At 38.6% G+C, this 26,710-nt stretch overlaps 1 protein-coding gene across 1 annotated transcript in view; it reads right to left on the bottom strand.

Annotated features, from left to right (window-relative positions):
• Window positions 1–26,710, bottom strand: part of LRP1B (LDL receptor related protein 1B) — a 578,117-nt gene that overhangs the window by 445,693 nt on the left and 105,714 nt on the right. Inside the window, exon 5 of the mRNA XM_086465459.1 lies at window positions 9,286–9,423. Within this exon, the coding sequence (XP_086321585.1) occupies window positions 9,286–9,423 (138 nt within the window). The remainder of the gene's footprint in view (window positions 1–9,285; window positions 9,424–26,710) is intronic.

The raw sequence follows: 26,710 nt of genomic DNA, 5'->3' as shown, positions 1-26,710 counted from the left end.
CAGGCAGGTTAAAAATAGGTCAAAATAGGTCTGCTTTACTCGTATGAAGGATTACACTGAACTTTATATTGGCTGTCTCTCTATTTTCCCAGTTTTTCTTCTTATTTGATGGCTTCAAGTGATTCTTTTTACCAGCCATTTACTGTCTGTACTTTCCCATGGTATCACTTCTTTTCTTTCTCCCACAATTTTTAACTCTTTCCATCTCATCCCACAGTACTGTAATCTGTACATTTCACAGGTAACTCAAATACCCCTGTGAGTTAAAGACTAAGTTACACTTTCTTAAAACAGATTTTTGAGGAGAAAAGATGGCTGATATCTTCCAGAGAGGCTAAAATGAATTCTGAAAACCAGGTTTTGTATGCTCTGTGCATGTTTTTACTTCTGAGTGGAAGACAAAGAGTTATTTCTCAAAGCGTCAAAGCAAACTTCCTCACACCACTATTATCAATCTCACTTAAAATCGCTGGTGACATCTTGACTTGCTTATCAAAGTCCAACAAATGATGGTAACTTTTAATTTTTAAACTACATTACACAATTTGAAAGTGACGCAGACTTTTTGATTATACAGCTTAAAATTGCAAAATGAAAGAAGTGGGATGCCGTAAGAAATTAAAGTCCTGGTCTAGAAGAAAAAATTATGAGTTCTCTTCAGCTATAAATCGCACTGTGCAAAAAGGCAGAACACAGTGTATGCCAGATATACATGGTCAGGCAGGTGGATGTTATGTAGAGGCATACGTATTCCAGGCGGGACTACATCTACCCCAACTCCCAGAGATGTACCCACTTTGGTTAACAATACACAACTAACTGCTGAGATAGGAACACGTGAGAGACCAGAACTGACTCTGCCAGGAGAATTTCAATGAACACTCCCGGAGCTTCAAGTATTTGCTGTATGAAATGTTTAACTGTTTATTCCACAAAGAGCGCCGTGAGAAGCAAAAGCACCCCCCACGCCAGACATCTCGTAGTTTGCTGATTTGTTTATTCACCTTGGGAAGATAAGGAGCTGGGAAGTCAAATCCCCTCAGGCGGGGAGTGAAAGAACTCGAAACCAAGTGTCATAATTTAGCTTGGCTGAGGACTCCTGGGGCAGAAAACTGACAACTGCACTTCTGACAAATTATGTGACGCTAGCCCCAGACTTTGCTCTTTTCTTTCTTCTTTTCCATATTCAATTTGATACCATCCTGTAAATTTAGGTCGACTTTATGAATAGCTTTAGGAGGACTAAATCCACGTTTTTCAGCACACGTGCCTTCCACTTAATTTTCTTCCTCACTTCAAACACCGGGCTGCCCAGTTATTTTAGAACTCTGTTGATGTGAGCAATGAATAGGCAAATAATGTCACTGGAAATTTAATACTGTTTTATTGACGGACAAGTACTTCAGATGCTTTTTTCCTCATCAGATATAATCTCACTGTTAGTTAATTTAAGAAGTATTCATTGAATCCTTATACTACAGTCTAAATTTAAAAGTTCCTGTATATTCTGAAAAAGAAAAAACTGTCAAAAGGAAACGGATAAAAGCATTATTCATTCTACATAAGGTTTCAGTATGTCTAAGCTGTCCCCCGCACCCGGAATATCGGTGACAATAGCCGAAGATAAACTTTGTGCTATCGTTCTCCCTACGCCTCAAGGTTACCAGCGTTTCGTAAGCATTTGGTGTCAGGCCCTAGTTTCTCCTCACTGAAAAGCCGTCTCTGACGCCTATACATCGAAAACGCAGTTAAGATATACTCGGTGATGTGAACTAATGGGAGCCGGGAAGCAGCTACAATTCCTGCTTGCAGGGTGAGTTTATGAGTGTCAGGTTTTTTTTGCCATGTGAATATATCTGGAAGTCTTGATATAGAGATTATGCCCAGAGTATTTATCTTCATAAAAGTACTTTGAAATTTATTTGTACAAAAAGCATCTTACATTTCTTACATAAGATGATTCCTCAAAGAGTTTTACTAGCTGTAACAGGGAAAAATAATTGGGTAACTATACACACTAATCAATAGAAAGATAACAAAAATTGTTGCATAAAACTGAGAAAGGGATGCTTATCGTAGAGCTTAAATGTTTATTTTGTCTTCTCAATAGAGGGCAGCCTCAAAACAGTAACAGCAGGAAACAATAAATACCATTAAACCTAAATCCCTGTGAAGTAGAACAAAGCTTTCTCAGACCATTCCACCGCATCCCCCTACGACACCGACTGTAGCTGCTTTCATCAGGTTTGTGCACCTCTGAACGTGAGCCAGTTAACTACCATCATGACTAACAGGCCCTCTTAACTACCACAATCTTGTTTAAAATATGATATATTAACACGTCTGCTGCACTTTGTGCATTTTACTAGGCAACGGGATCATAGAAAGATTGAAACATTGGAGTTTTAATCTTTACTCCTCTCTCTCATAAGGAAGATTAAAAAGAACTCCATGGTGCAACCATTCCACACTGCATTTCCTACTGTAAACATGGTTCCCATGACCTTGAAGAAAGCATATATATCTAAAACATGTGTGCTAAATAAGAAAATTAATCACTACATATATTCTGGGAGGTAATAACTGAACATGCCTTGATTTTGCCAGTAAGGAATGTTATCCAGCATTTTCTCTCAGGAAAAATAATATAGCAGCTTGAAATGGAAATACTGTTTGGGAGCAAACAAGACATACATCGCTCCTTCAGTGGAGAAGATCACAACACACTATATGAACTACATACTAGTCACATGTTATTATCATATATGGTCAAACAGTTAAATTTTACACTTAATTTGCCACACAGACAATGCTGATATGTTAACAATGGTGTTCATTTGAAGATTCTTGCCTAAATCTCTTTAGCAACTGCCCATGAAAGGTAGGATGAAATCACATCACTCAGATGTCTTCCACTGCTCTAGCCCCCTGCCAGCCACCTTTAATTTGCTTTGCTGCAAGAGGATTTTCTGATAGAAAGTTATTAAATCACCAAGCCCGTGACTTCCTTGTCTTGACAACAGATTAGACTAAATGACCTTGGCTAATTTCAGTGAGCCACATCATGCTCTATTAAGGCAAAGGGATGGGAAAGACAATAATATACAAGAAACTGGATATTTGGATGGTGAAATGAGAAGGAGATACAATAAAACAAACAAACAAACAAAAAAAGCAAACTAAGCCTTCGCTCGGACAAATGTAGTTACTTACTAGCAGCTTTGTTCCAAAAATACCTGTGATCCTCTTATTTTAGTGCCTACAGTTTTTGCTCTTTTCTATCTTATAACCACAAGTAAAAACCTTGATGCAGAACGCAGAGCGGTTGCAGAGGGAATCACTTTGAATGCTATGAAAATGATGGTTTCAGCAGCCCCACTGGTATGTCAGCAGCACTGTGAGATTTCCTGGGGGTTCAAGGATTCAGTACCCTAATGTGACACTTTGTACATCACAGTCTTAAAGGATGACTGATTTAAAGCCTGTCAGAGTAAACTGAATGAGTTTGCAGGGATTTCTTTTGCAGGTGTGCATTACTTCCACAAACAGTCCTGTGAGAAAATGGTGGGAACATTCATAATTCTAGACTAATTTAAGTTTTGTTACACAACTTCACGAGAAAGAAAGAAAAAGTAAGACTAGGATCTAAATGTATCTCCATAACTTTCAGTTTTATAATTTTGCCCCATTCCTGAAAGGCCTAAAGTTTCCATAAAATAAAATTAAACTTGTATTTTCCCCTCTGGTAAACATTACTTAAAATTTACCAGTGTTCCAGCTGTAGAAGTGCCAGAACAAAAACGTGATTCAGTAACAGCAGCATTTATGTTCATCTTATGAGAACAATTAATTCAAAAAGCCTAAACAGAAAAATAATACTCTGATTATAGGCTGCTACAACTGTAACAACTATTCAGCCAAATCATCTGTATGTGTGTTCTGCAGTATTTTAATACTAAACGACCTAGAGTTTGCCTTTGTATATTCCATTGGCTAGAGATTATGGTTCTGATCACAGCTAACAAAGATCCAAATAATCTGAAGACTCGGAAGGATTCTATGAAATCTGTTATGTTCAGTCAAAATTTCAGTTGTAATTAAAAAAGAAAGTATCTCCAGTAACCTCTGCGGTCTCTCCTAGATTTTCTTAATCTTAATTCATCTACTAAAAATATGTTGGGTTACATCTAGTTAATAGATCAACCAAAAAATTGAAGTTATCTTTGTAAGAGATTTAGTCTTCCAAATGCAGATTCTGCTGCATACCCAGGCTTGTCTATCCAACGGTGCTAGGTGGGCAGGCAGGCAGACGTGCAGGCAATTACCTTATGCACAGAGACTCTCCAAATAGCAAGGGGCATTACTTGACGTTGCACTCTTGTTATTATGAATAATTTCAGTGTGAGATGGTATGTGCAATCTGAATAATCACTATTTCAGATGGTAAAAGATACAGTCACATTTTTCATGCAACTCCATCTTCAGTGGGGAGCTGCTGGGACTCAGAGCCAGGAAGAGCAACATCCCGAGCTCCGCCGAGCCCTGGTCCAGCGACTGCTGCATGTCACAGAGATACTGGCCAGATACTATTGGCAGCTAATCAGGAGCAGCAACTAGAATGAGAGAAAGCGTCCTCATGATCCTGCTCAACTCTTTGCCCTTCAGGATTTTAGCGCAAGCAGACATCTAGGGAATCCCTACAGCACTCCTGCTTTCCCCTTCCCAGAGCCTCGGCTTGTCTGCCCTCAAACCAAAGAAGTACAGACCATAATCCATGTCAAGGCTGTGACAGAAGACTGTTTAACGAGATCCCAATGTACTTTATGCTGAATGTGTCCATTGAAAGAGCGTACATGCAGACCATTAATTCCGTTACAATTTCATCTCGTCACGTAGGATGCTGCAGAATTCCCACTGCACAACACAACACGCTCCATAGAAATCCAACGGATGCTGCAGTACAACGCAAAACATACTTCAACTTTTAACATCAGAGCATCAGCGTGCAATTAGTGCCTTCACTGGGCTCTTACCTGGGCCTCTGAATTCTGCGTCAGTTTTGTTTCTCGGTAATTGTTCCAAAAATACTCCACTTTGTGATACATTGGCATAAGCCAAAGATACACAGAATATTTGTGGAAACATTCTTTTTTCAGCATTCTTTTAGTATTTTCTGTCTGGAATATCCAGAATTTTAGCATAACTATTTCTGCAGCTATTAATAACTTACTGCTTAAGTTAGTTAAGAGAAAAAAGACATTTCTATATTCCGTAGAAGTTCTAGTTTTCTATAGCTGTAACTCAAGGATAGACCAAAAACTAAGTTTGGTATATCACCTTTAATTCTTTCCCTTATGTGTGTGTGTGTGTGTATATATATATATATAAATACATACAAATTTACATATATAAAAGTAATGGTTTACAAAACTTTACAGATCACCTCTGCAGCCCCATAAAAAAACCCTTTCTAAGATTCACAGGATTGTAATTCTCTAGAAATTATCTTAAGGACATATCTAATCCTTTACCTGCTCAAGGCCAGGTTACTCTGTCTAATCCATAATGGGTATTTGTCTAAGCTGTTCCTAAAGCCTTCAGAAAACAAAACAAAACAAAACAAAACAAAACAAAACAACAACACAACAAAAAAAAACCCACAAGGTATTTTAACCTTCAAAAGACCACAAAATCAGAGGCTGGAGCAAGCTGTAGCCATATGTCTACTTTAACTGACCACAGCCAGACCCAGTCCTGTATCAGCGATACCCCCGGTGACCTCACACAGGACTGGGATGAACCACGGGAAGGAAGGAATTAGAGCTAAGTAGTTCAGCTTGCAATAATTCGGCAACTACCCTGCGGCAGAAGACTTCTCAGCTTGTCGCATGGCTCAGCTTTAAAAGTGGCTGAAAATGCAACTGAAATACAGACCTGACTCTCAAAAGAAAGCCGAAGAACTATGTTAAAGGAAGAAACTTAATTGTCAAGAGCAGCTCCGGATCAGTCATCTACAAGGTCTACGCAAGCCTGGGTCTAGTTTTGGCATTGGTAAATTTTACCTGAGCCTTGTCAAGCCTCCAAATAACTGATGGGCACCAGCTCCCCCGTTCAGCAGGACTGGATGGTGGTGAAATTATCTGGTGAATCTCAGAGAGCTGAACAGCCCCAGTCCTAACCTATGCTTTATAGGAGGGTTTAGTACATACTTTGGCCACTTGCATATTCAGCCTTTCTGAATTGTTATTTAATTAGTAAAAAAAATAGCAAAGAATCCAAGATGACCCAATAGAGAGGTCTTAGCGCTATTATATGCTGTGAGTTTCAGTTTCAGTGAACCACGCACCACTTCTCCTCTGAAGGACACCGAAACACATAATGTGAGACAACCATACCTAATAAAACATTTTTTATTTCATATTGCCACAACCCCTCCTGAATTTATGCATTACATTCACCAGCAAAAATGCATATGTGCCTGAAATAAAAGATGCTGAGACAGGAATGTCTTTGTATTTACTACTGTTTCCTTGAAATTTCACATACATTACCATTTCACTCTGCAGCTATGACTGTATTTTTACTTGTCCAGGGAAAGGTGCAGGCTGAATATCTCTCTCAAAGATCGTAATGTAATGAATTAACATAAGAATATTGAATTTAGAGAAAGAAATTCCAGTTACTGAATGTTTATACACCATTAGTACTTAAGCATTATTAGAAGCTGTCAGCCCCATGGGGCTGTGACCTGTACACCGAAATGGTCTTTGCCATGGTCACACACCCCATACTTCGTATCACAGCTTATTGTCCTGGTGTGTAGACCGTGACTTACACACACAGCACTACTAGTGTCACTAGCAATACATTATTTTAACATAGGCAGCTCTGTGACCAGCTAAGTTGTTTGCAATTAAATATTTAAAACTGCCACGGTCCTCTTGATCAATCAAAAACTTCATCTGAATGTTAGTTAAAGAGGAACATACTTAGAATACCATTTTTGTTACTAATATCAACAAAAAGCTAACTGTTTGGCTAGGTTTCTGAAGCAACTGTGTAGCTTTTGACTGAAGAAATACCCACGCATTGTTCTGGTATATAGAGATATATATATTAAGAGACTAATTATAACCATACTGTATTCATACCAAATATCTAATACATAAGAACGTATCATAATGACACACCGGTGGCAGTTGTTAGTATCAAACTACACGATCATAATGTAAAGTTGTTGCTTTCTATATTCTTTGGCTTTGTTGATAGAAATGTGCTGCTGATAGAAACGTATAATAATTTTATTATACATTTATAAAACATATAAACCACTAGTATATAAAACACTAATAATTTCAAGAACTGCCTCTAATAAACAAGTCAAAATATGTAATTGCTACAAAAATCAATATTAACGAGTTTTAACCATTCACTAGATGAGGTATTGGGAGACAGCTTTAAACTAATAAATTACAATATAAAAGAACTTCCTTATCTATGTTTTCTGTGTGGTTTAGATGAAATGTTTGTTTAATAAATTTTACTAAATTCTATGATAATTTATTAGAGCAGACATTAATTTTACCACTGGGAAGTTTTCAGATTCATATATGATAATAATGAAAGGAGCAGGTATCAACATGAACCTGACAAGGTGTATCTGAGCATAAATTAAAAGGAAATGAACAAATAGTAGGTATTTTATATGCTATCAGATTCCAAAGTACAGGCTGCATATATGAAATGCTACGCATGAAAACCAAACATATTTAATTTACACTAACATAAGATTTCATTTTTAGTCTATTTCTTATTCCTGATTCTATTAATCTCCTAATGTAAAGAGTTAAAATACAATAAAAATACAAGAGAGTTATAACACAACAATTATTCAGCACTAGAGGTTTTATATCCTCTGCCATTTAATCCAGACTAATTTATACAGCTATACGAATTACTGAGGAATATACATTTAAACAGTGCTTAATGTTTCAATACTGTTCTCTGAAAAACACTAATCTGCAGTTCAGAAAGCTTCAGTATGGTCCAAATCCTGCTTTGGCCAGTTTACCTTTGGGGGTTTTGTGGATGCTGGGACCAGAGCTAAAATCACTATGCTGACACAAGTTTTGATTTTGTGCAATGCTCATTGAACAAGGACACAAAAGTAGAACCTTCAAGAAAAGAAATTATTCCTATCACTATGAGTAGGAATTGTCACATATTTTATGACAGCCTGTATCCTTATCTGGTTATATAAAAATAACTATTTGTAGTTTTGTGAAGTCAGCAGTATTACACTGATTAATTCCAGCTACTTTTTTTTTTTTCTTTCTTTTTTTCTTTTTCTTTTTTTTTTTTTTTTTTTAACACCGCTTATTTTTGGTGCAGGCTTAGATTTTACTGTGACAGTTTTGGAAAGCTGTCCACCTGAACTCTTAAATTCTAATTGAACTTTCTGAACTATACTATTAATTGTATCTTTTACCGTATATTGTCACATTGGATTGTAGCAGGAGTCCCAGGACCTGTCCCCGAGTTCCTGGTTTTGAACATGAGATCTGTTGAGAATCATCAACAATCATTTGCCTGGCAGTAAAGGCTACTGGCTGAGAATAATTGACGGGCTAACGACTCATGGTATCCAAGGTTTGGGCTTAATATGGCAGCCTTACAACTATCCCCCAGGCAGACCTTAATGAATCTTCTGAGTAGTAGAGCTGCGAAGTTAAAAAAGTTGACCTCCACCAATTTCTGCTTAAGAATTCTCATTGACAGAATTTGGAAACTACACTCTTAAACAGTAGATTATTGGAATAAAATCCTCCCATGAGCAAGCCCTCAATACAAATTAATGTTCATGGCAAATCGGATGTATTTTTCAGTGTTCGTTTTTGGGTTTAAGCAAAAGTTACAAGGAAAAAAAATATTCTGCCAAACAGCGTGCTCCCAACCTTTGCTCCTTGAGAAAGGGCTTCCTCACCCTTCTCTTGCTATAACTATTTCCATCACATAAGGCTGGTAATTATTAAAGAAAAAGCCTGAAAACCTGCAAGGGCTTTTTACTTGCACTTGCTTCACAGAAAATATTTCTAAAGTCAACTTGAAACACACATTAAAACATGCTTCTATCAATCCACTTTTGGTTTATGTGTATTCCCAAGAATAAAAAAGTTCTGGTTTTCTTTGAACTCAAAAAAAAAAAAAAAAAAAAACAAAAAAAAACCACCAAAAAAAGCAGAAGACTTCAGGTTAAAACATTTTTTCCTCAGCAATTTTACTTACCCCGGCAATGTACTCCTTCGTCATACCCATCAGAACAGTCATAAACACCATTGCAGAGCTGGGACAAGTGGATGCATTTGCTTGTACCGATGCAGCTAACATAATTTGGGGTGCACTTGAAATCTGCTTCCTCGGGACCTAAAAAATACACAGAAAATTTCTTATACATATTTTTATATCTACAACAAGACCAAGTTTTAGACTGCATTGCCATTTAAAGCTAAGGGTAACACTCCATGTACCAGTCCATTTTGCAGATTTTTATATTTTTAGTGCATTATCATTGCTGTATTTGGGAGAATTGAAATAATCAAGAAACGATTAGTGCAATTAAAGGCAAAATCAAGGGGTCAGGGAGGATTATTTCCCAAAATACAAGTGTTTTACAGATGCTAAAACTAAGCTTTGCAAACATTAAAAAGTATCATAACATTTTCAATTGCCTTGTGAATATCGTATCTTATCAAGAGTCACATCAAGAGTAATAGGTACCAGTACTTACATTAATTGTTGTGCTCTATAGATAATTGCAGGTATTTATGAAATTACATACGAACGTTACATATTTACGGCTGCATTAGATCAGAAACTGTTCCTCCAGCCCGAGAGTCTGCCTCTGGAACTGCGCAGTACAGAACTACAGGGAGAGGATAAGGACGCTGCAATCACTCCCTTTGGGATACCACCCCGGCTGCAATCACTCCCCATCCCCTTATTGCTGAGGTGTTCAGTACAGGGATTTTTGAGGAAGTTCAGGGGGTTTTGAAGATCTCTTTTGTTTATCTCTTAGAGAGGGCTCTGACTGATAAAAAACCCAACAAACATAATGTCACATGATAAGGATTTTCAGACTTTTAACACACTGCAAAGAACCTTTAGAGGTCTGAAGGATTTAGCTCATTTAGAGGATGAACCATCATGTATAGGCAGTATACGATTAGCTACACAGAGACTGAAGGTGTGGAAATTTTTAAGGAAACAACTTAAAGCTCCTTGAGTGCATGTATTGGAGCCTTGAATCTGTGCTAAACTGACGGCTTGTAACAGTCCTCAAGGGAAATATATCCTAGAACGCACTGCGCTCAAGTGCAATATGCTTTCACCTTCTCTGAGGCACTAACTCCAAGACCAAGGACAGAAATCACAGGCAGTAGCTGAAAGCTCCCTTATAAGTGGGAAGATCTCAGCTTTGGCAGATCCGATCTCTTGAAGTCAGCAGGAGAAAGCAAAGGAGAACTCTGGGGGAGGGGGGAAGAATTTACGACTGCTGTAACAAATACAGATAGCTCTTAGCACGGCCATTAAATAAAAATCCTAACTTAAAAAACTTGTCCCCATTAGAAAAACTGAATTAAAAATTCCCACTGCTGTGCTACATGTCAGGAAGCTGTCCATCATTTAGAGTGGGCACAACCAATACCAAGTTTCAGGGGTTTGCAAAGCTTTTGCCTGTATTCTTTTACGCAACTCCCATCAGCACAGGGCAGGTGCCTTCCCCGAGCAGAGCACAGGCCCCTAAAACAGACACATCCACTCCGCAGGAAGGGTGAGGTACAGCGTCCTGCTTCCCTCCTCTCACCCTTCCAGTTTCACACCTGGCACCGACGGGGTGGCACCAGTTACACCCTTGATTAACAGAAACATCTCACACCGGACAAAAAAGCAATGTATATGGGGATGAATGTACTCTGTCTCAACTTGTGTGCTTCCAGGATGAACAAAAAAAAAAGGTATTTTTTTTTTATTATGGCCATATACTACATACAGTTTTTCATTCCTAAGCTAAGGATAAGAGATGTAAATTCCATTTGAACTCAAAGAAAAGAAACTCTCACTATGCTCTAGGTTAAGTGCGGAGGAAATGTAGAGGTATTAAAAAACTTCACTAAGAATACGTTTTTCCTATATTTTCCAACAATAGAAAGTTAAGAGATGATTAAAACTTAACTAGATGTCAGGACTTGAAGATCACGGTAATAAGAATCAGAGGTGTGACCTCCTGGTGCTGGCAGAGACCCCTGCATCATGCCAGAAAACAAGAGGTGAGGGCAACGTGGCTCCATGCCCTTCCCAGACAGCACACCCACTGGGTGAGGCTTTTTTTCCTCAGGCTTCAGGCATTTTACTCTTTTTTTGATAGCTGGACGTAGGACACTTCATCCCACAAAGCATCCCATGGAGACATGCACGTAAAGCTCATTACACTACCTAAAACCTCTGGCAGTGCCCAGCGTTCCTCCAGGACTGGTTTAACTCTGCAGAGCTTTCGAAGAACGTCAATAAAGCAGCTGAGGACAGCCAAGCTCTCAATGTCAGGTAGGTCAAACAAAAAACTGAAAGATTTAATTTGCTTCCCAATTCAGGTACATCAGGATTTGAAGGCACCTAACATTTCATAAAACCAAACTAATTTTCTGATTCACCATTTATACCTTGGTTATTCATTGCATTATAGCAACTATGAGTAGAGTGTGAGGAGTAAAAAAGAGCTTTTCTTCCAAAATAGAGAACATTCATTAAAACACTTCGGACTGTGAAGCGTATAAACCACGGTACTTGCATTACTTGCATATAAACTCAAGATTCCTAGAGGACTTTCAGCATTCACACCTTCTCAAAAAGAAAACTGAGATCTGTGACCAAAAATATATAAGCATATATATTTATCTTCTAAATTTAATGAGTGAAAAGAATGACTCCCTTAATTAACATTTAAAATCTCAATAGGACTAGTCTGATATGCTCCTGGCTAACTATTTTGGGATTTAATTTAGATTTGATGCTTCTTGCTTTTAAAATACAAGATTCCTTCAGGATAAAAACATCCTACAATTTTAAACATTTTATCTAACTTAAAATACTAGTAGGGGAGCTTCCTAAATTAGATTTCTTTGATTGGGAACTGCATATGAGGGGAAACTGAAATATGGTCCCAGAAGTATTACTCACATTGTTTTCAAGAGAAATTTTGTGCATCACTTGTGAAAACAGAAAGGTTACGCCTAGAAGTGATTAACTTCTTCATGTGATTAAGATAAATTCAGATGTACATTCTCTTTCCCTACTAGCACGATCCTTTGGAAGTCAACTTGACCTAAAAATGAAGATGAACTTCCGTCCAGAGAAGCCCTGTTTTATGGAAGATTTGAGACCTATTTTGTCTGCGAAACGACTCTAAAAGGAAACAGGTGTCAATCACCCAAGGCCAGCGGAACAAGACAGCATGTCCCAAGGCCTCCCTGCCCACAATTCCTCATTGAATAAATAAGTGAAGCTAAACAAAGCTGCATGTTGCGATGCCTTTGAAGCAGCACATGCTTTTCCCACTGAATCCTACCCAGCTGCTGCACTTTCTGAAATGTCTAATGCAAATAAAGATGAGTAGCTTTTTATCTTGTTTACTCCTCTTCCCGCTTCCTTTAACAGACAGCCACTTCTGGCAGCATTATCAAGTGAACTTTGGGAAAAGGAATTTAAAAGTGTTCTTCAAAATAATCTCAGTGTATTTTACATCAGTGCAAGAATGCTAAGAATATAAAAGACGGATGGTGTCTTTTCTTCCCTTCAAAAGACACCATAATTCCTAGCCTTGCCAGTTGGTGGAAAAATAGTCAAAACTACTGGCTGCAATTATGGTAATACACCGTCTTGAAGTTTCAAACACTTGTAACAAAGACACTGCTTGGAAGGTGAAGAGGATGCAAGCAGCACTGCTCATGCAGTGCTGTGCAGCTCAAGAGACTCTGGCTCAGCAGAGTATCGGACCGTCTCCTTGGTATAACTGCCTCTCAGCAAATGGCAAAAGGAGAAATGGAAGAAAAAGCTGAGCGGATAGAAAGGTGAGCCAGGGCCATGGGGGATCCCCCACGGGCTGGTAGCCCACCCAACGGGTGGGTGACTGGGGAAGTCCCAGCCTGGGACATCGGGCACCCCCATGGGGATAAGCCGCAATATCTGCCCATGGGTGGGGTCAGGATCGGGCCTGGTGAGGGTACCAAGGTCAGACACAGCCCTGGGATGGCCGGGAGGGGTCAGGCGGACAGGTCACTGCTTTCCCAAATCCTCCGTGAGGCAGGCTGTGCCCAGGAGTAGACAGGATGAAAACAGAAGGCCAGCGATTCATTTCAGGTCTGGATTTCCTCAGCTGTTGAACTGACTGAGAAGGCCATTTCTGATTTGGTCACCCTGCGTCAAGGCTCACTGCACTTGAGAAATCGTGGAAGAAAACTGCACCGTGTTTCGACCATACCTGTGCAGTGAGCAGTGACTCTAGCTGAAGTCCCTTCAACAAAGCGCCAGTAGTTCAGGGGAGGTTGAGAAGAGGTGGGAGTCCTTGTGATATCCTCCAGCAGGAGACAATGGAATCAACCAAACACCACCTCTGGATTCCCACCAAAGAAGCATCGTGAGAAAGTATTAAAGGCCACCATCAGAATTAGCAGCGACACTTCATCATGCACTTTTGACATGGTATCTGTCCTGAATTTGTGCTTAACAAAACCTGTACCTGCCTCGCTTCTGGCTCATGCTACACTAAGTTTTGAAGGACAGAATACCACTCAGAATATACAAGCTGATTATTTCCACTAGCTTTTGTTATAACAAGTAATATACAAGTGTTTATTAGTAAAAATTACGGATGAACATTATTTCATTATGTACGTTTCCTTCTTCTAGAAACATTCCCCCTAATTTAATGTAAATTAAGGTACAACTTTGTCTGGCAAGTTTACTAAGGAGTTACAAAGCATGAATAAAAGAGTTTTGCAAAGACTGTAGAGATAGCCAGACAGAAGGACACAAGCTAGGGTGCCCAGCACAAATTCAAGGTCCACAAAAAGTTATTACAGAAACCCCTCACCCCCCCTTCTTTCAAATTCATTTAGAGATGCTCATATCTGCCATGTTACCAACAAAGCTGCTACTTCTGAGCTTATTTTTTCACCTTTGTTTTTCTCAGTTAAGTTTTTACAAAGTGCTTTTTTTTTCAACATCTCAGGTAAAGCAGCTAGACTTTTAAATAAGACATTGGTCAGCCAAACGTGGTACATCCCTTTTACATCACTGCAACCAATTTACTTGAAGACCAGCAATTTTCTAGCAGCTCTTATCCTGGGCTTTCCTCAGCCATGAGAAACAATTATACCAAACTGTGGGATGCCTTCAAAATTCCCATTTGTGTTGTCCATCACTGACTTACAGATCCATCCTGCTCTCCTAAGTGTCTTTATGGAGAGAACCTTCTCTGCAGCGAGCAGTTCTCCTGAACAAAACCTCATTCCCCTGGTTCAATCGCCTTTGAATTCCACTCTGTTCGCATGTGTAGGTAGGAACTCTGGAAAAGTTATTTTGTACCTTTCCAGGTACAAAAGCACCAACACAGCAGTGGATGGAATGTGATCCAAAGACAAAATTGATAATTTTAAGGCAAATAACAGAGTTGTCAAAAACTGCCTTATACCACTCTTGACTGCAGCACACATTCGTCTAGAGGAGTTTTGGTATAGCAACAGCTCAGGTCTTCTCTGTGCTATTATCGAATGAAGTTGATTAATAACTGTAATTAAGCCAAAATAGCCCATAGTTTAAGAAACAACAATCCACATAACAACTTTTAGGATCATTCTGGATAAATAAGGGCTTAAATGAAAATACTCCACTATGGTACAACACAGTATGCAGCTTGTCAAACACACACACAAGCTTGTGAGACCTGTTTCTCCCTGTTAGCTCGCCTCCGCAGCATTGCCAATACCCCATTTCTACTGCAGATTCACAGAGCAGTACAGGATATTTAAGATTGCAGAACTGATAGAAAAATTTAATATTTTTCTTTAACACAACTCTTGGCAACAACAACTAACCTGCCACACGCAGCCAAAGTAACATAAAATATCTGACATAGTTTTAAAAGCGAGAAGTCATCCTCACAGGTGGTTTTTTAAATTTATTTTTGGTCCAGTTCACCATCGATAACCAGGAATTTTAAAAGTGCTTATCTCTTCTAAAACTTCAAATCACAACACCTTAAAGTAATGTTTCTGACCCTGCCAAGACAAGATACTGTACCTTAAATATACTTAGGATTTAGGGCTAAATTATGGCTATTAGAAAAGGTTGCTTTTCTGGGAAAATTAGAGATTAATGGGGAAAAGGTATTATACTTCCATAATTAATTCTTTTTTATGTTTAATGTTAGAAAATTTCCAAGAGGTTGAATACTACCTATTAATTTCTGTAGTTAGAGGTTAATGTGTAAAGAGTACACTAAACACACATAGTATCCCATGGTATCATAATTGCTTTAAAAATTAATTTTTCACACAGACTAGATGCACACTTTTAACATCAGGGTTTTGAAACACTGGAATAAATTCACGGAAATTACTCAAAATCTTTACTCTTTGGTATCATATATATATGCAAAGAAAGGATTTTATATTTAATAAGGATTTATGTATCCTAAGTAACCCCTCATTCATTGCTACTTTTATCCATATGCTTTATTCAACCATATAGTCTGATAATGAATATAAGTTTGAGTCACCTTCAACTACTTCAAGTATTCAGCTGTCCATGAAAGGAGGAGATGAATAAACACTTTCAGTAGGATGTGGACAACTGAAAAGAAGAGGAAAGCAAGCAAAATATTGTGCTGTTTGCAGCAGAACAACTGCTGTAATCTCTGACCTCACAGACACAGCATGCTGTCTCCAAAACAGTATTTCACAGGTAAAAATAAAACCAGTGGCAGCCAGTAGGTTTGTGAGTGTGCAAAAGAAGGAACATATAGTACGCCCCCATCACTTATGACCAAACGTAAGAGACGAGCTAAAGACTGTAGAAAGCAATACTGAAACAAACAGAAACAAAAGAGAAAATGCAGAACTTTGGAAACCAAAAGATGGCTTCGAGTCATCATGGTTTGAAAATCAGTGATCTGTGCCAGTTCACAGCTCTGGGGCGTCTAGTGCCAAGCCTCTCCTCTGTCTCTATCAATGGCCACAATCAGCCCTCTGGTCTCTACCTCTCTTTTCAAGAACAGGCTTTGGCTCACCGTGCTTTGTACAGGGAGAACCACCACAGCTACCCAAGCCAAAGTTCTCCAAATCCAATCAAGGATTTGCATTGATCTTCGCCTGTGCTTAGCCTGCCAATATACAATTTAGTCAGTCAAGGACTCATAATCAAAAGAACTCCCACCACTGAAATTCGCTTCCAAAGGCTGGACTTTGTGTGTGACTGTAGACAAAACAGTTCAAAAGGTTACCTATCTGTAAAGCTTAACAAGCCTCCTAGAGGCACACAGAGCTCCAGTTGCTACGCTCCTGTGATGAGCTTTTAGCACCGGCACTAGCGTTACATACAAATGGACTCGCGGGTGCAAAACAGAGCATATGGGTTGAAGATGCTCTACCCTTGCTTGCCTTTTCCTCTTTGCGTGGTTCTGAAAGCACTAGAGAAAAGCAAACAGCAGATAGCCTAACTACAATAACTTTAATTGTTTAAATACTGCTTTTTGTTTAAAACCAGGAACATTGTTTGCACACTGCCATTCTAATGACTCTGTCAGGAGCTCTGTTTGAGACGGCTCTCCAGCCAACACCTTCCCTTCGGCTATCTTTTTCCTGATCACTGCTTTCGGTGTGTCAGACACTTGCTCATTTTCGCTACACAGATGTAAATAATTAACGGAGCCACAGGACTCCTCTTTTCCACTGTAATGTAGCTGATAGCCACTGGAGAGGAGTAGAAAAACGACGTTGAAGGTTTCACAAAGGCTGGCGAAGAGGAAACAAGAGGTAGAGGAAATCTTTGTAAAACAACTCCTCTTTGGATCATTATCCGAAACCCCTCTGGGCACACAAGGGCTGGGACGGGGCTGGAGTTAGAATCCAGCTCTTTGGGTGATCAGGCCGAGAGTGGCCACCGGAATCGAGATTCGAACTAAAAGCGTTTTTTGGCTAACAGAAATGTGCCTACTAAAGCTGGAAACGCCATGGAGGTAATCAGACTAATAGTAAAATCAGATCATGACAGCAAAACCTGCCCAGATTCCTAAATGCAGTTAGACATTCTGCATCCAAAAATGACGTCAAATACAGAATTCACTGGTCCCACAGGAGAAAACACCACCTCCTCGGCCAAAACCCACCTAATACAACATTTCTACAAGACTGGAGTAATTTTTCACTGAACAGCTCTAAACGAAGCCAGTTCTGGATTGAATAGCATGACAACGTGATTATTTTTGTTATTCTATTAAAACAAGGTTAAGGGTAGTCGGAGAAATCAATGGCCACAAGGGGAACGCCAAACCTTACCTGCCCACCAACTTTTCTGCAGCCTCTCTAGTTATAGGCAAAAAGCAAAGAACAAACAATAGCAGAGACAAAGAAAAGGAGAGAGGAAACGAGACTGGAGTCGCCTGGAGCGTTCTGTCTTTCCAGAGTTCATGCACTGTGTCAGAAGATTAATGTAAGAAATCAATTAACAAATATATAGTGCTTAAAGACTGCCACAGTGTATCAGAGGGAAAATTAGTTTAGGGAGAGGGTAATGCAGATACATAGCTGTACTTTATGACAAGGACCCAAAGTCCAAAAGAGAAACATGTTTTAATGTTTTCTGGGTTGTTTTGTTTTTTTTTTTTGATTTGCACTTGCATTTATTCAGATGTCAGTGAAAATGTCTCTATCGGTAGCAGCAGCAGGGCTGCATCTCTATGCATTAAGGCCACAGAGTGTATTTGGCACACAACACGTTTCTAAGACATTTCCATCCCTATAGAACAGATTATAAAATTCTGGCCTCTACTAAATATCTTATTTTTTTTCTCGTTGCTTACATCAAAACCTTATATTCTATCCACTGCTTTATCAGATGATGGCAAACTCATCTTTTCTGTACACATTATCTGGCTTTCACTGGCCCAGACTTAACAACTATCTTTGTTTTACGGACTCTACGCACGCACATTTACATGCGTATAGTGCCTTAAAAAAAGCATACACGACCTACTAGCATGTAAATACTGTAAATCACACCTTCCCATTCCCCATTCTATAATATCATGGAGTTGTGAATATAAATATTAGAAATGGGTCTCACACAGTTTTTAAACCTCTAATTTTTCTTAAATATTCCTAAATTTAACCCTCTTTGCAGCCAGAAAATACTAATAAAAATATCTAGCTGTAGAGAAAGCAGGTTGGTGTCTGAAAGCAAGAAGAATGAAGAACACACAAGAGCACACACAGCATGAACTTTTCTTAAAAATCAAGTCTCTATCTTATCTTGCAAAACTCAGTGTACCAGCGGTGTTTGATTAAAAACAACAATAAAACAATTCTCACCATTATAATCTTCCATCACAACTGCTCAGCACAATATTGTTAACGCATCAATGAATCTTAGTATTTTTATATACTTGCCCAATGACCACAGCTTCAACTTGTGCAGTAAAACTATACCATATGGACAACAAGAGAGAGAGAATTTATGTTCTTTGCTACAGTCCCTAAAAATTAAAAAGCTAAAACACACTTTTACTAAGCTCTTGCCTGTAGGATGTATCGGAATATAAAGGAAGGTCCTTGTATGTACCCATACATAAGCAAAACCACTGCAAATTATATTCCCTGGTTATTTTTGGAGAATAGATTCACAAACATTTGTCAATGAAGACTGCATAAAGAGGAGAAAAAAAAAAAATCTGTTTCCAAGAAGTAAAAATAATTAATACTCTTGTACAGAAAAGTTTCGTTAATGGATTTTTTTAGTGATTTCCTACAACACAGTAAAGCAATGCTTTATGATCAACAAAGTGAAAAATTAATATTGTTTCATTGAGATGGTCATTCCTTATGAGTTATAAGGAACCTATTTTTAATTTGGAGATTTTTGCTTAATTAGTGTCATACATCTCAAGGCTGTCATGTGTCAACTGTTGTAACGACCCGATGCCTATGTGCAATGTAGAAGGGGATGCTAATAGTCTCAGTTTGAGAAAAATTATAATGAACAAAAGAAGTGTTAATTACTTACACAATTAAAGTACCTAACACCAGCAATATTGTAACACATCAACACTTCTGTTATAGATACTTACACATCCAAAGTATATAAATGCCAGTGGAAAAATGCATGTAGCTGCTCTTTACAGAGCTATATAGTGGTGTAATAGAACGGCTGGATACAACACAGAATACGGTATCGGAGTCTCTGCAGCATACTAGCTTTGTTAGACACTATAACAACGTATCTGACTATATTTACATATATCAACCATCTATATATATTGTGTTCTATCACATTGAAGCTCAGTCTTCATTAGACTGCAGAAATTCTATTAAAGAAATGGAATAGGAGGAGCTAATTACTGGATCACGCCTGTAACAAGCTCTGGAAATTTTGATGGAAACCCTTCCATGGCCCACATTTTTATGACCATTTATGCACCCACAGACAGCCTCAGAAATGTCTGTGGATTGAGACAGAATTCGCTAAGTTCATGTTTGCATCGGTAGAACTGGAATTCAAATTCAAACTCAGAAATAGTTTTCAAGTCCCAAATAATGTGAAATTTCACAGTTTTTGATGAGCTTTATAACACGACACACAAGTGTTTGAGAAACAAGAAAGGACTAGAACGTACACTGATACCTTAACTTCTTATTTTAAACAGCAAAAAGCGAAATTTCCATCTTGTTTGCAATACATTAAGACTTTTTAGTGGAAGATGTTAGCATCAACACACATGTTTTATTTATGATTTTGGGGTAGAAATTTACCATTAAAATGCATAACTGTGTTCTATAACCACATGAAAATTTAGCTTAGAGGGCCAACATTTTCTAAGTATTTGAGCTTTTTCTAAAAACATGTTATTAAATCTGCATTCATTTTAAAGATTATCTTGTATGTTTAATTCAGCTTTACTGCAGTAACTTAGAAATACATGTCACGCATTTTTAAACTGAGCTAGGTAGTTTGCAATCATAGAGTTGTTCATTTTTATTTTGTACACAGACACATAAATGTAAATTACATCTAATTAAAACAAATTGTGTGACTTGTTTCTTCTTACGCAGCCACGCACTGAAATGATGAGAACCAATTTTAATTGTTCTAAGTACAGAATTTAACACTACGAAAGGTTTAATCAGGTTTGGTGGAGTACACACTGTGTCAAAAAGGTAAAAATGACAGGGCTTCATATTGCATAGGCACTGAGGGTCCCATTTCATTCAGTATTGGCCTACAACTATAAACTGACCCGGAATTACTTTAATTTCAAACAAAAAGTAACATGTGTTGTACAAAGCTTCCGTCTCTCACAACATACCCACATCCTTACTTCCTTAGAAACAAATACAGGTGAACCAAAATTCATATGGCCAAAAAAATTTGAACAGCTGGTAGAAAAATCCTGCATTACTGACAGGAAATGTTAAATCAGTAGTTCCCAGAGACTTCTAAAAGGCTTTGCAGCGTGATAGGTACTACAGTTCAGCGAGAAAATTAGTTTCACATGTTTACCAGCTACAAAATAAAATAACCTTCCCTCCCCATTTTTGTACTCCTAGAATAATTCTATAGAGGCATTATTTAACACGATTCAGCCTTGGCCGTATCTTTTTCACAACACAAAACCCAAAGTGGCTCCAGATAACAGCGCGGTAGAAGCAGACAAAGAACCCAGGCTAGACACAAATGCAGTAAATCCCAGTGAACAAGCCAACACGCTCTAGCCCTTTCAAGCCAGATCTTCCCCCACTATTGGGTATGTACTAATGAAATTCATGAGAAAGTTCCAGCTCATTCAGCTCCGTTCCCTTTGAAACAAGATTTTGCTGAACTCGAGGCCAGGCCACCTCAGCTGCGACTGAATACAAACACCTAGAGACGTGATCCTTATCCCCCTGCTCAGCCGCTCCTGGAGGCTTCTGCTGGTGCACAGGTAAGAGTGGGAAACGAACTGCTTATGGTTTCTCCAAAGAATGCTTTAAAATGTCAGTTTCAGTGTAATTCTGTATAATAATCTTGTTTGAAACAAAAATTGGTAGTCCACCACTACAATAACAGTCCAGCACACTGGAATTTCCAGGAGCCCATGCCTGGCTTCTAACTGAATCCTTACCAAGAGAAGGGGACATTAAAGTCTAGTCAGTCTGAGGAAGCAAGAACAATTTCATGTGAAATACAGAGGAAAAACAGTGGAGGGAAAAAAAAAAAAAATATTATTTGCCTGCTGCGTTCTTGTCCCCAACGAGAGCTACAGAGACTTTTTCTCCCTCATCAAGCAATAACACAGTTTTTCAGAGTGGAACATTTAGACTTTTCATTGCTTATTATGTATTTTAAGCTTTCCACCACGTCCTAGAAAAGCTGAATACTTCAGCGGACTCCAGAGGAAAGGGAGTCCAGGAGCGTAGGGACTTTGGAGAGGCAAAGGGAAGCCAATGGCAACACCTGAATGCTGTATTAACCTGCTGAACACTGGAAGGCAATAATCCAAAACATGGTCAGCTTTTCATCTTTTCCCATATCTGGCAGCATTACTTCTAAAAGCAAAAATGCCATAAAACTGAGGAAACTATATAGTTGCAACGTGAAAAAAACTGACCAAAACCTGCTATGCCTAAATGTGATCAATCCCTACAATGCGAGTAAGAGCGACTTGTGCAAGTCTCAGGTGCGACTTGCTTGAGGCTTTCCTACCTGGCAAGGCATGCTGCGAGGAGGTGTTGTAGAGGGAGGAGAAAGCCACCCACTCCCAAGGAGGAGCTTAAACGAGGAAAAAGAAGTAATTGGGTTTTGTACTTCATAACAGCAGATGCCCCATTCCTGGAAACAATTCGAGGTCAGGCTCTGAGCAACATGATCCAGCTAAAGATGTCCCTGCTCACTGGAGGGGGGCTGGACTAGATGACATTTAAAGGTCCCTTCCTACCCAAACTAGCCTATCATTCTCGTCTCCCTTCATCCTCCCTTCTTCAATAAAATACTGTTGTTAAGCCACAAGATTCATCACTTGTGACTAGGGAAATCACTTCCATCAAGGGGAGCTTGAGGCAGTGCTTACTTAAATAATCCAGCCTTTATTGGTACTCATCAAGGTCTAGCGGAGAGGCGTGTGTCATGGAAAAGTCTTTAAAAACTGTACTCCAAAATGAGAAAAAACTTTGTTTCATACAACAATACATTAGAATGGATCCAAGCCATTATTGAAATCCTAGGTTTACAATCTACTCAGAATGAAAAAAAGAACCAAACAACTCTGACTTCTTGTTATGAAATTATGACGTAAAATCAAAGCTGTTCCATGTAAATCGATACGAAATAGTAAAAAAAATTATGAAGTAAAATGGACACAGAACACAATTTGCCTTAGCATCTGTGCATACTATCTTCAGAAAGGTTTTATATATCTGTGTTAGAAGTGTATGGTGACAAACTAATTAAGTAAAATTAGCATGTTGAGGAGAGAAATCATAGAATCACAGACTGCTCTGGGTTGGATCACCTAGTTCCCACCCCCTGCCATGGGCAGGGACACCTCCCACCAGACCAGGTTGCTCCCAGCCCCATCCAACCTGGCCTTGAGCACTGCCAGGGAGGGGGCAGCCACAGCTTCTCTGGGCAGAAGTCAGGCTTGTATTTTTTCACAGTCATAAAAACAGTTTATTGAAAGCATTTGATCTCTTTCACAACAGGACTAGTAGCGAAGAGATTTCCAGTTAATCACAACAGGGTGTGCTGAGCCGGACTTACGACAGCTGCTGAGACCATTTGCCCCAATACTGGGCTTTAACTGACAAGACTCAAGATTTAAAAATGTATTCAGGTGAATCGTGGCAATGTTTTCAAACATCAACCCCAAAAAAGACTCAACATGGTTTATAAACAAGATGTATATTATGCTGCTTTTATATCTAATATTCCAAACTTGAGAACACACTACTCTGTCAAAAATAAAAGTGGAGTTTCTGTCTTGAACATTTTTACTGTCTTGTCCTAATATGTTGTAACTCAACAGTTACAGGAAAATTCAATACAGAAGACAGATTATTTAACACTGGATCTATATTGGGGAAACAATCTAAAATTCTTGTACAGATCTATAAACAAATCTTTTCAAATTTAGACAGGAAAAACATACAATTGTAGTTTCACAATCACAAAAAAAAAAAAAAAAAAATCCGTTACCAAGTGTTAAGCAGAGAAATGTTATCGTTCCCATTGATTTCCCTGTAGCCGTATAGACCTAGGCCACTGTGGTATGCTGGAATGTTCTGGTATGAGCACGGTAGTTTCAACTTCAATTCTATACCGAGCTTTACATATATGGGCACAGAATCCTGCCTTCAAGAACAGTGCTGACACTGATGACATCAAAACTGATCATTTTTCTATTATATCAAGAAAGAACAAAACCAACAAAAATATTAAGACCTGGTTCCTAAATCCTGCTAGTGCATCGGTGTTCAGTAAGTGTTGCTGAGAATGAGCAGCCCCTATGAAATGAATAGGCTTACTGCAGCTCAGAGTAAGTGCTGCAATTTAAGAATCTTTTGAGTAGGGACAGTTACTGTTCACTTCAAATAAAAAGTGGAAATTTTCCAGGAAAGCAACAGTACATTACAGATACTGTTGGGGTATGGGTGTTTTTTTTTTTAAAAAAAAAAGTCTACAATGGTTGACTAAATAATGACAGAAAGTATATATCTGATAACTACAGAGGATGCATGGGTGAGTTCAAATGCTGTCAGAATAATTTTCAGTCTTTACAGTCAGATTATAGGAGAAGTAGTTCATTTACTTGAATATAATTTCAAGAAACCCCTTTTGTGGTTACTGAACCTATCTGCTTTGCTCTGGCATTTGGTGAAGCACAAAAGTCACTTTATTCTGATGAAAGCAGCTCAGAAAGAAAAGATTGTAATATTCATATTTTACCTGAATACATTCCTAAGGACTTTTAGGACGTATATATTTAAAGGATTCCATTTACAGACTGCTGCATCGACAATGTTATCCCATTAATCTCAATAGTTTGCCTTTGTGCTGTGTATTTCTGCGTTAGGACCTAAAAAGTAACATAATTGTGTTCCTTTTCTTAGCATTGCTTAGCTTTCATCCATGCTCAACTCCTATTAACCTTAAGCAACTTCCACAAGAGCACGATGTGATTTTAGTTATCGTACGTTCATATTTTTTTAATGTTCAGTTTCTTGCACCTCAATGTCTCTTATTTCCTTCCTAAGCAAAGCAATCAGTGGTGTCCACATTTAGCAAACACTTACTTTTCTGTCTGTTCACTACCTCCCACACCTTCAAAAGTTCTGGGTCTAGATCCAGAGCATGTAAAACATGTGGAGTGAAATCAGGTGAACGTTGGACGACCGAATTCAGTATTGGGACTGGAAAAGTCTGCTAAGCTTGGTGAGTGACATCCATTTTCACTTCCAAGAGGCACTATCTAGAAACACCAGACATAGCTCAAAACAGAGGCATTTGCGTAGCACACTGAGGCATCCTGGTACTAGTTCCGCTGCCACAAACAAACTTTAATTTAATTTAAATTAATTTACCTTGATCATTAACTCTAGCTGGGACCAACCTGGGCTTTCAGTGCTGCAACTATATGAATGCTGGGTTTTATAGCCCTAAGGCAAAGTGGAAACTGAATATTGTTTCTTATTTCCTAGCCAAAGGACTGAATTGCAGGTTAAGAAGGATGGAAGTTGCCAATAGACTGAAGAATTTGTGTTGTCTTTTGTGTGTTTTACTGAAAAAACATGGAGGTAGGTACATCACCGCGGCCGTCTGTTTGAGAGCTGCCCGCTTGCTGCACAAACGCTCCGCAGCGGTACGCTGTTTGAACGTCCAGGACATTTCAGTACAAAGCCTGTAGGGATCCAAAGTTGCGCCAAACTACCCATTTTTGCCTTTTTAACCTTGCTTAAAGAAGAAAAAACGTCAGAACCTCTCGGTACTGAAACCTGCATTTGTTCTCTGACTGAAAACAGAGACCAAAACCGTTAGCGTTTGTTTCGCTGTCGACTTGTGGCCGTTGGTTTGGCCGTTTCACGTGAGAACTTTTTGATGCCCTTCTAAATCCCAGAAGATCAGTAGTTGGGAGGACTTTTTATCCCCATTTCGCTGCTTCAAAAATGATGTTTCATTCTTGTGCTATTGAAATTTCTTTCAGTTTTAAAAGAATGTAGGAAATTTCTTTTTTCCTGACCTTTGACCCACACGTCTCCATTACAAAGACCGTAAGTAAACAATGGAGTTGGAGGGAAGTATTTTAAATGTAACTTCTATTCTTGCTCTTTTCTCACAGAAGCTTTTTGCTTTTTCCCATGCTAGAGATGATTAAAAACGAGAAGCCTACACCATGAAGAACGGTCTCAGCCTCTGGACCTCTTAACTACAACAAATACTTGAAGAGTGATGTTTCCCTTTCTCTCCGCTATTGTCCTGTGGATGCTTTTATGTTGAAAAAAAAATTCGATATGCTGTTTGCGGGACCTTTCTCCCATCTTTTGTTATCTCTGCCTCCTGGTGGTCTTTGTTTTTCGAGGTTTGATTTAAAAAAATACCACTTTTAAGTGCTTCTTTAGTCCTGACTTATTTTCTGCTGTTCACATTCCTTTCTCTAACAGTCGCTGGTTTTACCCTGGCGCGTTTACTTTACACATTAAATGAAAGGTATTGAAGCCGAGATCACAATGTAAAAGTATTGGCCCCATTTTTCCTTGCAAATACATCACTTAATTTTCAGATCTGTTCTTCGGAATCTTATTCCTCAGCTCTGCTTTTATCAGGTTTGCTCCAAGGTAATTCGCTTTTATCGGAACAGTAGTAACAAGTAAACCTCCCAGCCTATGAACCAGTATCCAAATAAATTTCAAGGACTATATTTTATAGTTAAACAGAAGTGCTTTTCCTATTTACTTTCATGAAACAACAGTTGTGAGGCTCCTTGCTCCAGACAGCGGCTCCTGTGAATATTAGTTTAAAAAGTTTCTCCACCTCACACTGCCTACAGAGTAGCTACAGAATCCATCAGTAAGTAGAGATACCAAAGAGAAAACACAACAAAACAACCATGGTATTAGTACAAACATATCCACATAGTCAAAGTAACACTAGCAGTATAACCAAGGGTAAGAGACAATAAATTAGGTAACAGACACATGCAGCAAATGGGGAGGGACACGATACAAAACCAATAAACAAATAACAAAACCCTCAAAATGGACATTTGCTATAACATTTTTGTGCACTTTTCTTAAGGAGCTACAAAGTTTGCTGAAAGGCTTTGACTGATGGATGAGAAAATAGCTTCTTCCTTAACTTAAATGAGTTGAAAAAAATAAGGTATTTCATATCTCTCTATATATTCAATAAATGA

The sequence above is a fragment of the Leptosomus discolor genome, chromosome 5, assembly GCF_034619465.1.
Source record: "Leptosomus discolor isolate bLepDis1 chromosome 5, bLepDis1.hap2, whole genome shotgun sequence".
Lineage (NCBI taxonomy): Eukaryota > Metazoa > Chordata > Aves > Leptosomiformes > Leptosomidae > Leptosomus > Leptosomus discolor.
The sequence above is the reverse complement of the archived record's forward strand: the minus strand, read 5'-3'. Positions and strand labels throughout refer to the sequence as shown.